The 17,420-nt window shown below is 42.7% G+C and overlaps 1 protein-coding gene across 1 annotated transcript in view; it reads left to right on the forward strand.

The window, feature by feature from the left end:
• The window catches only part of LOC120018512 (kin of IRRE-like protein 3), a 133,680-nt gene that overhangs the window by 58,339 nt on the left and 57,921 nt on the right, over window positions 1-17,420 (forward strand). Inside the window, exon 7 of the mRNA XM_038961740.1 lies at window positions 7,846-7,995. Within this exon, the coding sequence (XP_038817668.1) occupies window positions 7,846-7,995 (150 nt within the window). The remainder of the gene's footprint in view (window positions 1-7,845; window positions 7,996-17,420) is intronic.

Consider the following 17,420-nt stretch of genomic DNA (forward strand, 5'->3'; position numbering starts at 1 on the left):
GGTTAACTGCCTTGTTCAGGGGCAGAATGACAGAACTGTACCTTGTCAGCTCGGGGATTCAATCTTGCAACCTTTCGGTTTCTAGTCCAACGCTCTAACCACTAGGCTACGCTACCCCTTGCAGTGTGGCACTGTCATAGGATACCACCTTTCGAACAAGTTAGTTTTTTTTTTACATTTCTGTCCTGGTAGAGCTTCCATGGTCAACTGTAAGGGCTGTTATTGTGAAGTGGCTCAGCCACAAAGTGTAAGGGCTGTTATTGTGAACAACGGCTCAGCCACAAAGTGGTAGGCCACACAAGCTGACAGAACGGAACCGTAGAGTGCTGAAGCGTGTAGGGCGCAACAATCGTCTGTGCTCGGTTGCAACACCTCAGTACCGAGGTCCAAACTGCCTCTGGAAGCAGCATCAGCATAATAACTGTAGCTTCATGAAATGGGTTTCTATGGCCGAGCAGCCGCACGCACACAAGCCTAAGATCACCATGTGCAATGCCAAGCGTCGCCGGGAGCGGTGTAAAGTTCACCGCCATTGGAGTCTGGTGCAGTTGAAAAACGTTCTCTGGAGTGTTGAATCACGCTTCACCATCCTGTAGTCTGACGAACGAATCTGGGTTTGGCAGATGTCAGGAGAACGTTACCTGCCCCAATGCATAGTGCCAACTGTAAAGTTTGGTGGATGAGGAAGAATGGTCTGGGGCTGTTTTTCATGGTTCGGGATAGGCTCCTTAGTTCCAGTGAAGGGAAATCTTAACGCTCCAGAATACAATGACATTCTAGACGATTCTGTGCATCTAACTTTGCGGCAACCGTTTGGGGAAGGCCCATTCTTGTTTCAGCATGACAATGCCCCGATGAACAAAGTGAGGTACATACTGAAATGATTTGTTGAGATCGGTTTGGAAGAACTTGACTGGCCTGCACAGAGACTTGACCTCAACCCCATGGAATATCTTTGGGATTAATTGGAATGCCGACTGCAAGCCAGGCCTAGTCGCCAAACATCAGTGCCCGACCTCACTAATGCTCTTGTGGCTGAATGGAAGCAAGTTCCCGCAGCAATGTTCCAACATCTAGTGGAAAGCCTTCCCAGAGATTTGAGGCTGTAGCAGCAAAGGGGGACCAACTCCATATTAATGTCCAAGATTTTAGAATGAGATGTTCGACAAGCAGGTGTCCACATACTTTTGGTCATGTAGTGTATAAGGCAGATGGGATCACCTCAAGGTCTAACCATTTACAATGCTTACTGTGGAGAGATAATTTCTAATTTCTCCTAAGTTTACACAGGGTCACACCAGTGCATTGTGCTTAAGCAGGTTCTTGTACTTGAACACAACATGGACAAATCTTCATTCAAAGCATATATTCCAGGAATGGAGTCTCATTCAACTTCAGAGAAAGATGTCAGTCAAGCAGAGCTGCATAATCAACAACAGCATGGAACTCAAGACCAACGCTCATTAATGTTATTAAGCGAGTGATGCCCAGTTTGATCAACACTATACCAGAGTGATGTGTAACCTTTTTGACCTTCTTCTGGCCCTGAATGGAAGCTTTTGTACCAATGTGAATAATAAGACCCATAACTGCAAGCGGTATGTGGGCAGATGAGAGCGCTCTCTATCTGAGGATCTGGCTTTCCTATTAACAGAGGAACCACTCAGAGCTCACATAGCCTACCCACTCCTGTCTGTTTATTTGGTACCTCATTGTATGCTGGTGTTGTTATGTTTTCCTATGTTCTATGTTTATGCTATATACTCTTCTATCCTGCTTCCATCCCTCACCTTCTTTAGGCGTCAGCATGCTTCAGTTTGGCTGGTGCCTAGCCGAACTCGACAAGCCGAACCGAACTACTGTACTGTGCTCGCCTACTCCCTTAAAAGACCTCCACTTGAAAAATGAGAAAAAGCAGCAATAGTGATGTTTGTCCATTTTAAGACACCATAGCCAGTATATACTTTATCTGTCATAAATGTTTAAGTTTTTGCCGAAGAGATCTGCGTTGTGGAATTTTACGTCTGACTAAGATTTTTGATGCAGTATTGTTCAATAAAAAAATGTGCAGGAAAATGAGTCATCTCTAGTTGAATGACAACAAAGACTTTTTGAAGAATCCCGACTGTTGACCAATTACCGACAAATAGGCTTAGGTGTCGGCTCTGAACTTCGGCTTGCCTCCAGATAAAAAAAACACTACCAAACTGTTTCGGCTGGGAAGCATGCGGACGCCTTTAAAGATTAAAAGCTACATGTGGGTAGGTGAAATACAGAGTGGTTTAATCGGCTGTAACTCATTCCACTATCAGAAAATGAGGGCCAATTCATGGTCTATGAAAGTGATTGGGATCCAATGAAGCAATGGACGATAATTGGACTTTTGGAGCACAGTGATCTCAGTATCTGAACTCAAGGACTTAAAGCCATTGTATCTCGTAGTCCATTTGTCCTAATGTATTATATTCATATTTGGTGGCATGTGCTAAAACATACCTCTTTATATCCCCAGTGTTTAATACTAAGTCACTGAAAAATATTTGAAGAGAACATTACTCATTGATGGATGCAACGAAATAGATTTTTCATCCAGACATTTATTGGCAGTATTCCAACAGCGGGGTTGGCAGAGATTGTAGCTGGTTAGAGTGGAATACCATCTGATTTATAAAGTTCAGTTTGACTAACCGCATCATTGGATAAAATGTTTAACTGTTGGCCTGGTTATGCTTAAACTCTCCACTCTATCGGGTTCTGTCATCAGTGAATTACAGGAGAACCTTAGGAGGAGAAAGCAATCTCTGCCAAGAAATAACATTTTGGAGAATTTCACAACCAGAGATTCTTGTTTAAGTCACATTTCTCCAATAATTAGACAGAGTTAAGCCTTTAGAGAGCTTTTCAAGTTATTCATATTGAAACTTTGTACAGTTTTCCATAAAGATTCACAATCAAACATATCCATTTCTGACTTATTTTTTCTCAATGGGGAAATGCGCTCCTCGACACACTCTCAATGCAAATTTCAATAAGTGAAGTGTTTTCCAGCTATCCCACTGGGCACACACTAGTTGAATCAACGTTGTTTCCACATCATTTCAATTCAATTATGCTGAACCATAATGGAACGTATGTTGAATTGTGCTGTAAAATGGTTAGGACTCCTGGACATACCTCTTCCTGCATTATTAAACTATAAATCTCACACCGCTGTGCTGCTAAAACACATCTCAATCTCTAGCCATTCCTCTTCACCATTGCAATAAAACATACTGTCTCTCCAGAATACAGAAACTTCCTCAACCCCTATCATCATCAATACAACATACTGTCTCTCCAGAATACAGAAACCTCCTCAACCCCTATCATCATCAATACAACATACTGTCTCTCCAGAATACAGAAACTTCCTCAACCCCTATCATCATCAATAAAACATACTGTCTCTCCAGAATACAGAAACTTCCTCAACCCCTATCATCATCAATACAACATACTGTCTCTCCAGAATACAGAAACCTCCTCAACCCCTATCATCATCAATACAACATACTGTCTCTCCAGAATACAGAAACCTCCTCAACCCCTATCATCATCAATACAACATACTGTCTCTCCAGAATACAGAAACTTCCTCAACCCCTATCATCATCAATACAACATACTGTCTCTCCAGAATACAGAAACTTCCTCAACCCCTATCATCATCAATACAACATACTGTCTCTCCAGAATACAGAAACCTCCTCAACCCCTATCATCATCAATACAACATACTGTCTCTCCAGAATACAGAAACCTCCTCAACCCCTATCATCATCAATACAACATGCTGTCTCTCCAGAATACAGAAACTTCCTCAACCCCTATCATCATCAATACAACATACTGTCTCTCCAGAATACAGAAACTTCCTCAACCCCTATCATCATCAATACAACATACTGTCTCTCCAGAATACAGAAACTTCCTCAACCCCTATCATCATCAATACAACATGCTGTCTCTCCAGAATACAGAAACTTCCTCAACCCCTATCATCATCAATACAACATACTGTCTCTCCAGAATACAGAAACTTCCTCAACCCCTATCATCATCAATTAAACATACTGTCTCTCCAGAATACAGAAACTTCCTCAACCCCTATCATCATCAATAAAACATACTGTCTCTCCAGAATACAGAAACTTCCTCAACCCCTATCATCATCAATAAAACATACTGTCTCTCCAGAATACAGAAACTTCCTCAACCCCTATCATCATCAATACAACATACTGTCTCTCCAGAATACAGAAACTTCCTCAACCCCTATCATCATCAATACAACATACTGTCTCTCCAGAATACAGAAACTTCCTCAACCCCTATCATCATCAATACAACATACTGTCTCTCCAGAATACAGAAACTTCCTCAACCCCTATCATCATCAATACAACATACTGTCTCTCCAGAATACAGAAACTTCCTCAACCCCTATCATCATCAATAAAACATACTGTCTCTCCAGAATACAGAAACCTCCTCAACCCCTATCATCATCAATAAAACATACTGTCTCTCCAGAATACAGAAACCTCCTCAACCCCTATCATTATTCTCATCTACGGAATTCCCTCTGCCAACATTTTCATCCAGTGTTAAAATGTTAATTTCAACATGTAGTGTTTTTTAACCCTTGTAATAAGAAAATGTGTTTTCACGTTGGTGACACTAATAATTCAAAGACAGTTATACTGTATTAAAGTGACCTGCTACCCAATCTCATCTCATTTGAAAAATAATAGCCCATCTCAAATGAGCATTAGCGGTGTGTGGGTAAAATCACTGGGGAAACCAAGCCAGAAAAAAATAAACCATATTACAACCTATGTGTTGTGAAAATTGTGTTGTTTGCTATAACCTGTTAGTCCATATGCCTTGCCACCATGATATATAAGCCTAAGAACGAGACAATAAGAAGACACAGTGGCAAAAACCGGAGAGCAACCACTGTCCGGTGAAGTCCACAAAGCATATTGCATGCAATAAACAGTTACAAGACCTACAGCATGGTCAAGCAAGTTAATGTTTCCGACATATTCGTACTACAAAACAACTGTTGATTTAGAACCACGGAGAGTTACCGCAAGTTGCAAAGAAAACAGGAGCTGCCTCCACTATTTCAGTCCAATTTCAACTTCAACATTTCAACATCATCAAATCACCTATGCTTAGCCTAATACAGTGACAACTTAAAGATACCCAAAACTATTTAGTGCAATCAACGTAAGCTAAATATGATGTGGCTGTCCATGGTTCTGATTTCTGTATGTGTGTGCGTGTGTGCATGCGTGCATGCATGTGTGTGTGTGTGTGTGTGTGTGTGTGTGCGTGCGTGTGTGCGTGCTTGCGTGTGTGCGTGCGTGTGTGCTAATGTGTGTGTGTGTGCGTGTGTTCCTGCAAGTACAAAAAACATGTTGACTCACCCTACTTGCAGAGAAACGCCAATGACATCCTCCTCTCTTTTATGTTGACGAAACGGTCTCTGACTCTGTCATACAGTACATGCTTTTTATTTTTTTGTCCTAAGCTACCTGGTTAAAATGCTTGCTCTTAGCCTAACTTCCATTCATGGCAACGATGAGCCAGCTAGTTAACATGAATTAGCCTTCTACATCTAGCTACAAACTGAACTTCCATCCTCTCAGGCCAGGGGCACAATGTATGCATTTATGGTTGGATCAGAATCACCGTTATAATCATTGGCCAGCATGGAGAATTAAGTAAAACCACAGTCCAAATCTCTATCTCCATCCATGGCTAATTTAGGAAAGGGACAATTTTAGCTAGCTAGCGAGCCACCGGAGAACAACACAATGAGATGCAACAATTCAAGTTGTTTCTGTCAATGACGTTTGGCTCTCGATGTGATGTGATTGGAGTGAAGCCAAATCCAAACTGGCTTCCCTCAACACTTATTTTTGGTGCACCAGGACCATTTTTTTATTTGTATTTTGTTTTATTTCACCTTTATTTAACCAGGTAGGCCAGTTGAGAACAAGTTCTCATTTACAACTGCGACCTGGCCAAGATAAAGCAAAGCAGTGCGACACAAACAACAACACAGAGTTACACATGAAAAAAACAAACATACAGTAAATAACGCAATGGACAAAAATCTATATACAGTGTGTGCAATTGAGATAAGATTAAGGAGGTAAGGCAATAAATAGGCTGTAGTGGCGAAGTAACTACAGTATAGCAATTAAACACTGGTGTGGTAGATGTGCAGAAGATTAATGTGCAAGTAGAGATACTGGGGTGCAAAGGAGCAAAAAATACAGTATGGGGATGAGGTAGTTGGATGGGCTATTTACAGATGCGCTATGTACAGGTGCAATGATCTGTGAGCTGCTATGACAGCTGATGCTTAAAGTTAGTGAGGGAGATATGAGTCTCCAGCTTCAGTGATTTTTGCAATTCGCTCCAGTCATTGGCAGCAGAGAATTGGAAGGAAAGGCAACCGAAGGAGAAATTGGCTTTGGGGGCGACCAGTGAAATAGACCTGCTGGAGTGCGTGCTACGGGTGGGAGCTGCTATGGTGACCGGTGAGCTGAGATAAGGGGGGGGCTTTACCTAGCAAAGACTTATAGATGACCTGGAGTCAGTGGGTTTGGCGACGAGTATGAAGCGAGGGCCAGCCAACGAGAGCATACAGGTCACAGTGGTGGGTAGTATATAGGGCTTTGGTGACAAAACGGATGGCCAGGTGATAGACTACATCCAATTTGCTGAGTAGAATGTTGTAGGCTATTTTGTAAATGACATCGCCGAAGTCAAGGATTGGTAGGATAGTCAGTTTTGCGAGGGTTTGTTTGGCAGCATTAGTGAAGGATGCTTTGTTGCGAAATAGGAAGCCGATTCTAGATTTAATTTTGGATTGGGGATGCTTAATGTGAGTTTGGGGGAGAGTTTACAGTCTGACCAGACACCTAGGTATTTGTAATTGTCCACATATTCTAAGTCAGAACAGTCCAGAGTAGTGATGCTGGACGGGCAGGCAGGTGCGGGCAGGTTCGGGCAGCGATCAGTTGAAGAGCATGCATTTAGTTTTACTTGCATTGAAGAGCAGTTGGAGGCCACGGAAGGAGAGTTGTATGGCATTGAAGCTCGCCTGGAGGTTAGTTAACACAGTGTCCAAAGAAGGGCCAGAAGTATACAGAATGGTGTCGTCTGCGTAGAGGTGGATCAGAGAATCTCCAGCAGCAAGAGTGAAATCATTGATGTATCCAGAGAAAAGAGTCGGTTGTTGAGCTCATTCACAAGTTGAGCTCACTCAGTTTAGCTCAATGCTGATTGGCTATTATTCTTTTCTTTTTTTATCAAGGGAGGCCAAATGCTCACTGGCTTCCCTTGCATTCAATGCTATGGGAATTAACAATGTCATCTTTTTGACCAGACAGCATCAGATAGATGGCCAACACATTTAGCAACAGGGGCGCTGTTTCGCTCTCTGGATGCGTTCTTCGGTGAGATACATTCAACCTCTTACGAACTGAAGAAAAATCATGAAACAGAAAAACGAAAGATAAATTATTTTATTTTTATTGGTACATTTTTTATGCTTCCCTTGGCATCCATGAATACTGCAAATGACCTAACACTGCAAATTACCTAACGTTTACGGTAACACAGTAGTCAACAATCTATATTGCACCATTGATCCTTCACTCATTTGTGATTGCCTGTGTTCAGGCATTGTTGCACAATTCATAACATGTCAGTTGGATTGAAATTTGCTGATACAGGTTGAAAGACCAGACTCCAGGTTCTGACAGGGAATGTGTTGTGTCTCAGGCTACCCTCGTTACACAGTGATTGGGGACCACAGTACAGGGGAACACCACCTCCGGATCCAACGTGTGGAGCTGATGGATGACGCTGTCTTTGAGTGCCAGGCAATCCAGGCAGCCATGAGGTCCCGCCCTGCCAGACTCACTGTGCTGGGTAAGTGAGGATTACATTTACACACAAATGCACACCACACATACATGCATACAGTAGACAAATTTACAATAATGTGCACAGAGAAAATGGCAATAGAGGCAGGCAGTGACTTAGCAGCCACCTCAAACCAACCACAATATCATATCTGTAGTGCTTCTCCCTTCCCTTAAAACATTCAAAATCCACTAAATCTGTGTACTGAATCAATGATCGTGCCAGAAAAGCCACAACTTTGTATAAGCATAACAGCAACTTTCAAGATAATGCTACAGCAAATAGAAACAATACAGCATCACTAAACTTTGCCAGTCCCTAATGTTTTTACTTTCATTTCCTGCTACACTCCCAGCCGTCTTCAGTGTTAATTCTGAGAGGCTACTGGTTCTTCATTAAACTTTATTGGGTTATCATTTAGTTTTGCCAGTTCTGCCTTATTGGGCAGCATTAGTAAAATCACTGCTCACTCTTCTCTATCTCCTCTCTCTGCCCTCCACTCAGTATACCCTTCTGCTGTGGAGGATGATGGGTAATATGAGGGGGAGCTGGAGTAAATGACAGAGCCAGAGAATAAGGGAGAAGGACTGAGGGGAGAGGAGGAGGGAGAGTGGGAGGTTGTGGAGCAGAGTATCCTCACACGAGAGACTGATCCAACGTATTGATCTCCGCTAATGAAAAGTGAAACTAATGATCTGGAGGCAGCCAGAGAAAGGAGAGAGGGAAGACAAATTGCGACCCAACATCTCTCACTGCCGCACCCCATGCAAATGGTTATGAATGAATAATTACGAGTTCTTTACTGAGAGTCAAAGGAACTATACCCCTTCCTACCCTCCACCCATTCAAAGTTAAGTTTATCTTCCTCCAACCCCACCGTTCAAGCATCTAAGTAGTTTGATCAAGGCCTCAAGGATAGGAGAAGGGTATGACACACTAATGATTTAGGAATCATTGCTATACTGTACCCTCCATTTATTTGTGGTCTCTCTCAACTGTCTCTGTCAATGGGACAGTTGTAAATCATGCAGCGCCTTGTGTCACCATTGCAGATTTTAGAGAAACAACAAATGTCGGTACATATAAGTGTCTTGCATCGACCGAAAGCTTAAATTCTTGTTAATATAACTGCACTGTCTAATTTACAGTAGCTATTACTGCAAAAAAATGCCATGCTATTGTTTGAGGAGAGCTCCTAACAACAAAACACTTTTTCACCTCAATAGGTTTTATAAATTCACCTCTGAAGGTGAAATGTGCACTTGCATTTTGAAATCTTGCTCTGATTTATCATCCAAAGGGTCCCAGAGATAACATGAAGTGTTGTTTTGTTAGATAAAATCATTTTTCATATCCTAAAAAGGTCCATATAGCATGCACGATCGATTTTGTATTTCCACTCGTTCAATTTGCAAAGAAAGGAATCTGTGAAAATCTCACCCTAAACGTTGTTTCAATCAGTCAACTCGCATTTGTATGTATTCACCAGAGATCCTAGAACGTAACGAGACTTCACTATATCATTAGGGTTGTAGTATATCCTATAGGTCACCGTATTTGGTCAGAGAGCTATGCCTTCATGGCACGCCGATGATGCGGGCGGTCTTCACTTGAACGACTCTAACTTTGTCAAATAAGCACCAATTGGGGTCAAACAAACCATGCATCTGTCGTAAAATGTAGCTACTAACCTTGTACGACTGCATGCCTTTTCATTTTGGACAAAAATTATACAAATATTCAGAGTTATGAAGTTATGAAAACTAGTTGTTTTGCAAATGTTGAACTTATAATATGGCTACAAATACTGGGAAAGCTAAATCAAAGTCCAAGCATACAGATTTTACGATATTCTTGCAGAAAAATGTAATATGAATGTGAATGTCTCCTTCACGATTTGCCCAAATGTACCTGGGTGACTTCACACTAAATGTCATGTAGCTCGCTCATACTTCATGTTATCCGTCTGAAACGTTGGACATATGCTGCTGCCATCTTTTGGACACCATCGGAATTACAACCAGAGTGATGGCTGGCACAGGGACCTTTCTGCTGCATTTCAAAGTTGGTGGTAGAAAACAACATTTTGTTTTTTTCTTTGTATTTTCTTCTACCAGATATATTGTGTTATATTCTCCTACATTCAATTCACATTTCCACAAACTTCAAAGTGTTTCCTTTCAAATGGTACCAAGAATATGCATATCCTTGCTTCAGGGCCTGAGCTACAGGCAGTTAGATTTGGGTATGTCATTTAGGCAAACATTTAAAAAAAGGGGGCTATCCCTAAGTTAATTGAATCTTGATGATAGTGTTGCTTGGGGGCTTGCTCAACATTGAGTTTAACTAAAGCATTCTTTTCCTGTGCAGTACACTACCGTAACAGTTGATACACTACATGACCAATAGTATGTGGATGCTGGACTTGCTTCCATTCAGCCACGAGATCATTAGTGAGGTCGGACGATTAGGTCTGGCTCACAGTCTGCGTATAAATTCATCCCAAAGGTGTTCGAGGGGGTTGAGGTCTGGACTCTGTGCAGGCCAGTCAAATTCTTCCACACCAATCTCGACAAACCATTTCTGTATGGACCTCACTTTCTGCATGGGGGTATTGTCATGCTGAAATAGGAAAGGGTCTTCCCCAAACTGTTGCCACAAAGCACAGAATTGTCTAGAATATCAGTGTGCAGTAGCATTAAGATTTCACTTCACTGGAACTGAGGGGCCTAACTGAACCATGAAAAACAGCCCAAGACCATTCTTCCTCCTCCACCAAACTTTACAGTTGACACTGTGCATTCTGGCAGGTAGCGTTCTCCTGGCATCCACCAAACCCAGATTTGTCCGTCGGACTGCCAGATGGTGAAGCTTGATTCCACTGCTCCAGAGTCCTAATGGCGGTGAGCTTAACAGCACTCCAGCCGACGCTTGGCAATGCGCATGGTGATCTTAAGCTTGTGTGCGGCTGCTTGGCAATGGAAACCCTTTTCATGATGCTCCCGACGAACAGTTCTTCCAGAGGCAGTGCTTCCAGAGGCAGTTTGGAACTCGCTAGTGAGTGTTGCAACCGAGGACAGACGGTTTTCACGTGCTACGCACTTCAGCACTTGATGGTCCCACTCTGTGAGCTTGTGTATATATAGGGTACGTTTTTAACCCAAGCCTGTTGAGCTGCAGTCACATTCACTAACAATGTAAAGATGGCTACTTAAAGGAAAGGGCTGTTTAAGCCCCATTAAAATGATTAATCATCAATAAATGAGGGGAGCCATTTGTCTCTATTCCTCTTTGGCTATTTGAGGGTGAAACACTTATCATCCTTTCTCATAAGCCCCGCCATAAGATGTTGTTTAGTCCCCTGCCTAGCTGGCTGACTCATGAATACATTGTGAAGGAGGGCCCCCAGGCAGTCACACATGCAAGGTAATGGAATAAATATATGCAAGCCTCGTGTCACTGCAAACTCTAAGCTGTCAATTACCCGCCAGTGGTGACAGTGTGTCTGTCGACTCGGAAGACAGTGACTGTCCGTCCACAGAGTGGAACAGTCTCCATTCTCTCCTACCTGACTGTCAAATGAATCTAAAATCATTCCCCTACTCTCTCTCTCATCAGCCAATATCTGTTCCAGCTCTACTGTGTTCTATATCAAAGGGAACTGTTTTCTTTATGACTTTGCTATTTACAGAAAAAAGTCACAGATTTGGAGTGCTTTTTTGTCACTCGATATTCTCACATAAGATTGGTACTGTGTCCATTTGTCCATTTATTACAGAAAGCCTTACAATTCTAGTCTTACAGGCAATTACCAGTCCGTTGAATTCATACACCTTAATGTTCCAATACAAAATCCTTGAAATACCCAGAAAAAAGTAAAAGGATACACAGTCTCTAACCTGACCGTACTCCTGTTTTAACATTAGCAAAACATTTGTGGGGGAGTTTGGAGTGTCTTATTTGAGTAGCATTAGGAGTAAAAAGTAAGCTTATCAAATAAATGCGGTATGAGGAAAACACCATAGAGGAATGAAAAGGGTCGTCAATAATGTAACGAGGCATCACCTTCCCTCCCCAGAAACGTTTCTCCTCTGGAAAATTGTCTTTGAACTTTGAACCCCATATCTGATTGCAGTCATGGGATCCAGGCTGCAGCCATGGAGCCCTGGAGGCCAAGATGCTTGAGGTTTGGTGAATTAGGCATGAAGGTCAAGAGTGATCTAGGGGTTATGGTCTGGGGGTAGTCCTGAGGCTAATTATATCCCCTTCAGCAAGGTAGCAGGCATCCAAACCGATGCCTCAATGTGTTAACCTAGGGTAGGAAAGAAGGGGGGGGCATGGGCTCTCTGGAATAAGGTATCTCCCTTTAAACAGACCTGTGAGACCAGGTACTCCTTTGTAAGATAAATGTGCACCATTTACCATTTAGCGATGGAGAAAAAGTTATTGCTGCTTTTTTACAGAGTAGGCCTACACTGAGTGATGAGGACTGCTGTTGATTCTAATGTGACTTTTGGAGAGCTCATTGACATTCATCCTCTGACAAGTATTCTAATGAACCTTCATTCCTCATCAATCGCTTATGTTGATCGCTTTCCTTTGTTGTTACTTCCCGTTCCTCGCTAGGTCTTGCTTTTTAATGCCGTAGCCCTCTGTGATTACAACATTTGATGCACTCCAAGATGAAGAACGACATTTAAGGCATGCAAAGTAATGCCACAAGGCCCTAATAAATTCAGAAGTATTCTCTGGGAAGTTATGTTTTGATACTGCCCATTTGGAAATATTTACTTTGCTGCAGATTAACTCCACAGACAATACGAGGGCCAGATCTGTCCTCCGTTTTTCATTTGCTGTCAAGATAATTATTAATTAGATTCACACTGCTACGGGAAGATCAAGTTTCCTTAGCATGGAATCAAATAACGGTGAATAGCAGGTCTTAGAGCTGAAGTGTCCCAGCCACTCTTCTGCCCTTGTTTGTAACTTTAGAGAGCATCCAGAGGCTCACCGATTATTCACTTTTAATTACAAGAGTGCAAGATGTGAGATCTGACAAAACACTTCCTTCCAAAGGGCTAAACATTTGTCTTTGGAGCAGCCAAAGACAAGGAAGGGCACTCAGCTGTGTTGAATTCAGAGGCAAAAATCACATTTTCCAAGAAAGCTTGTTGATTATTATTCTCTGGCTGGTCTAGCCTTGCACAGTGCCAGGGGTCATGGTGTGCCTCGCAGCACAACGTTGGAAGGGGGTAATCTAGTTATATCTAACTGTGCACAGATAGTTTGCTTCCCAGTGTCCTATTTTTACTGCTTGGAGCTCACATCTAGTCTTATGTCTAGTTTTTCTTCCTGTGGTGAAATTATTGATTGTCTGTTCAACATGACCCTTTGTTATTTTTACTTTACAATCCACCTCATCCTCTTGTCATTCCTTTGTCCTCCGAAAAATAGACTTGTCCAGTCAGGCGAGGGAGCCAGTGACTTACTTGACTTTAACACACCTTGGAGAGTTTAGGTCATCCACTAGATTTTTCCAATAGTGGTGGAGCAAACAATACTGCTCTGCACTGCAGGGTCTTCTGATGAATAAGTACTCTCTCTACTGAACTGCATCTAATGTCAACTTCCAAAATCTTCCGTCATATGTTTATTCTATTACATTGCATTTTATTTTACTTTAAAGCAGTGATAGACAAAGGGGGAAAAACACAATCATTTAATGAAAAAGTGTCCTTCAACTGTAGTTGTTGAATGTAAAACTGAATTTTGTCTCGCTCAAGGAACTCTATTGAAATCTCGACACTAAACCGAAGGGCAGCTTCATAAGGAACATTGTGTTTTATAACAAGACACAAACAAGAAGCAGTAATTGTTCCTCGGTCTCCTGTAGTTCAAACCACTGAATCCCACTTATGATTTATGGAATCATGCGTTTCAAAATAGATGCACTGTATGAAGGGGTAGAATGCAAGTTGATTGGTTTCCAGTAACAGTCACGACTGGAGCAGTATTTCCATCGGCAACACTTTTACCGTTCCAACTAATTAATGGAAGTGGTTTTATGCACTCCCCAGCTCTCTCTTTCTCCCTTTTTCTCTCTCTCTCTCTCTGAATGTTTCTACTTGACTGTGCATGCCAAAATTGTAGTCTTGAAAGAAAATGTTGAAACACCTCATTAAGCAGTTTAAGTGTGCTAGTGTTCTGTATGTAACCAATTTATCTCTCACATAAGTCAATTTGGCTCTATCCAAGAATGTCCACTGAAGTAGGGCCAGATCAGAACCCCTGATCAGCAGTCATTTTGTTCGAAATATGGCTCTTCCATTTACATTATCCTCCGAACACTACCCTGATTTACATTAAAGTACATTACTTAGATCTAAGATAAAGAGAACATCTATAATATCACTGACTCTATGAACAGCTGTATGTTAATACCCAACAGATTGCAGGTAAGACATGCTTTTTTGGTTTGAGTGTTTTAAAAGGGAGGGGTACTTTTAAACACACACACAGCTGTGTTTTGAAATCTTTTCAAATCAATATGACATGTTCAGTAATAAATGATCATAACAAAAAATGATTATTGACTTAAACAAATCTAGAACTGGAAGAGATGAGAGATTGATTGACACTCTATATGGAACAATCCATTTCGATAACATTTAATGTGAAGGTATATATTAATAGGAGTCTGTTTTTACATTTCATGCAAAATGACAGCCACATTGCTACAGAAACGAACGAACACACACACACAAACACGGCAATGTCAGTGCCCTCCCAATCTGTTGAGAGCAACTTTAGCGCTACACATCGCTGCTCTGTGACGGAGCCATCTCTGCACGCTGCTGACAGCTCTGGCATCTCACCACTCCTCCCATGTCTCCAGAAAACCTCCTCATCCCTGCCTTCACTCTCCCTCTGGTGGTCAACATACGCACACACACACACACACACACACACACACACACACACACACACACACACACACACACACACACACACACACACACACACACACACACACACACACACACACACACACACACACACACACACACACACACACACACACACACACACACACACACACACAGTCATATCGTCATACCTCACATTAATCTCTCTATCACTGCCGGTATTAGCAGAGTGGGAGAGATAGAGACAGTCTGTGTGAGCCAGGATCTTATGACCTACAAACAGGTGTATGGTGACAGCACTTGAAGAGGCCTGTGATTTGGGCCAGTGAGCCACGTATGTCTCTTGTCTTCCACCTACGATGGATCGTTCTTTTCTCCCTTCTCTTTTGTGATCTATCTATCACAACCTCTGCAAGCTGCCAGGGCGCCGTCGAATTGGGGTGACAGGTGTCTGGCGCGAGCATTCTGCCGAAACCGGCGGGGCGAGCCGACCCATTGTTGTTCCAGACACGTCGGCAGAAGCCCAGCACTGTGCACGCTGCATTTCCAGACACCCCACCCCGCCCCCTCCCCATCTCAGAGCTCCTTCTGAGGTTACCCCTCTCATTCACTCACCTCCAAATTGCCTTTTGAACGCACTCTCCTGCTCCTGGAAGGCTGTGTGTTCCTCAGCCTGGCTTTGGTTGTTAATGACTCAGGTTGTCCGCCATCAGCAGAGTCCCAATGGTAATAGACTGGCTTTACTTCTCTTCCAGTTATGGCGCCGTCAGGGTGTTTTCTCAGACCAGGCTAATCCCAGAGGTTCTGAGGTATTGAAATGTCTCCCAGGACACAGGTCAGGTTTATACTCAAGGTTTATTCGAACAAGCCCTGCCTATAACAGACTTACTGTCACACATGGTTGGGTTAATTACAAATCCATATGCCTCAGTCTCATTTATAGATATCTTTGATTATACACTAAAATGAAATGATCTCACTAAAACACAATCAATTCGACCTGCCTTCTTCTCCCCAGCCTGCTCTGAGTTTTATGGTAAAACATGGCTCTGAGATCTGGGTTGGGCAAAAACCTGAAACAAACCATAGTGCTATCTCTCTCAGGAAGGGGCGATGCAATTCCATTAATCTCCAGTGCTCCTTTAATGAACTTCAGTGGAATCTCTTATCTGAGGCAGAGGGCTGGGCTAATGTAAGTTGTGACAGACTGTGTGCCCCCTCAAAACACCCATCGCCTAGTAGTCTCACTCCCTGAAAAAGGTTGCTTGGAGCATAAATATGTCAAATGAACTGGTACACCTGTGATGGCCCAGGTGACAGACAGGCATATCATAATCCTCCAGATAACCATTAAAGGTGAGAAAAAGTAATAAGCAAGGTACATTTAGAGGTACAATGTTAATACATGCCTGAGATCCCCCCCTCCAGAGCAGGAAGGAAAAACAGGGAAACTAGCAGTATGAGCCAAGTAAGAGGAGAACACATACTATAGAACTAATCTCCTATTGATTAATCTACTCCTTTGAAGAAAACCCACAGAATCTCTCTTCCACGTCCTATCTCAGACAACAAGAGGATGTTTTTTTGCCCTCCAATCTAGGAGTTGAGAAACTATTGAGCAGTGTGTGTGTTTGTATGAGTGTGGAAGTGTGTGGTGTGAGCTTGCATTATACTCTCCCAGAGTGAAGTGGGGAAAGAGGAAGTATTTCAGCAAGCCAGCTGGTAATTAAAGAGGTGCAATCAATCCGAGCCGCTGACCGGCTCGTGAGAAATCCATCACGGGGCCACAGTAAAGCGCTAATTTGGAACCATTAGGGGCTGCCGAGTTTGCAAACAGGATTGTAATGATGATGACTGGCGTGGTTCGAGGCCTTTGTACGGCTGTCAGACTGGCCCACAAGAGGGACGGTTGTGGAGAGATGGCTTAACAGCAACCCAGTATGGAGAGAGAAAGAGAGGGAACTGGAATTACACTTCTTTTTGTAACTATTCTGGCAGTTAGACTGTGACTTGGAATAGGCTACTCTTTACTGTTGCTTTACTGTCCACCGTAGCAGGTCCACTGTGGAATGTACAAACGTAGATCTATGGCATGTGAGGTAAAGCGGTTGAGGTAAACTACCTGCCCATTGTTTGGTCATGCAGTGCTTACAGGACGTCTGAGTTAGCCTTTGTTTTGTGAGGGGATTGCCCCTGCGTCCCTAAAAGGGAAACCCAAAGTGGGAGATGGAGGAGTGCAGATGGAGAGCATGCTGCCTGTGCCAATGACTTAGCAAAGAGATTACACTGGCTCTCATTCTACTCAGAGATCCTCGGTGTCATCCCTGTGACAGACATCACACACATGGAGGAAATGAAAAAAGTCCTGTCGGAGGCAGCCTAGCGAGTCTTTCTCCCTTTTGTCTGTTTTCCATTCACCCTTGACACATCACCGCCTGTCTCCCAGAGCAGAGCACACGACCTGAAAGCATAACGACAATCTGTGTGTCTTGCCATGGACCTCAG

The sequence above is a fragment of the Salvelinus namaycush genome, chromosome 23, assembly GCF_016432855.1.
Source record: "Salvelinus namaycush isolate Seneca chromosome 23, SaNama_1.0, whole genome shotgun sequence".
In the NCBI taxonomy this organism is placed as follows: domain Eukaryota; kingdom Metazoa; phylum Chordata; class Actinopteri; order Salmoniformes; family Salmonidae; genus Salvelinus; species Salvelinus namaycush.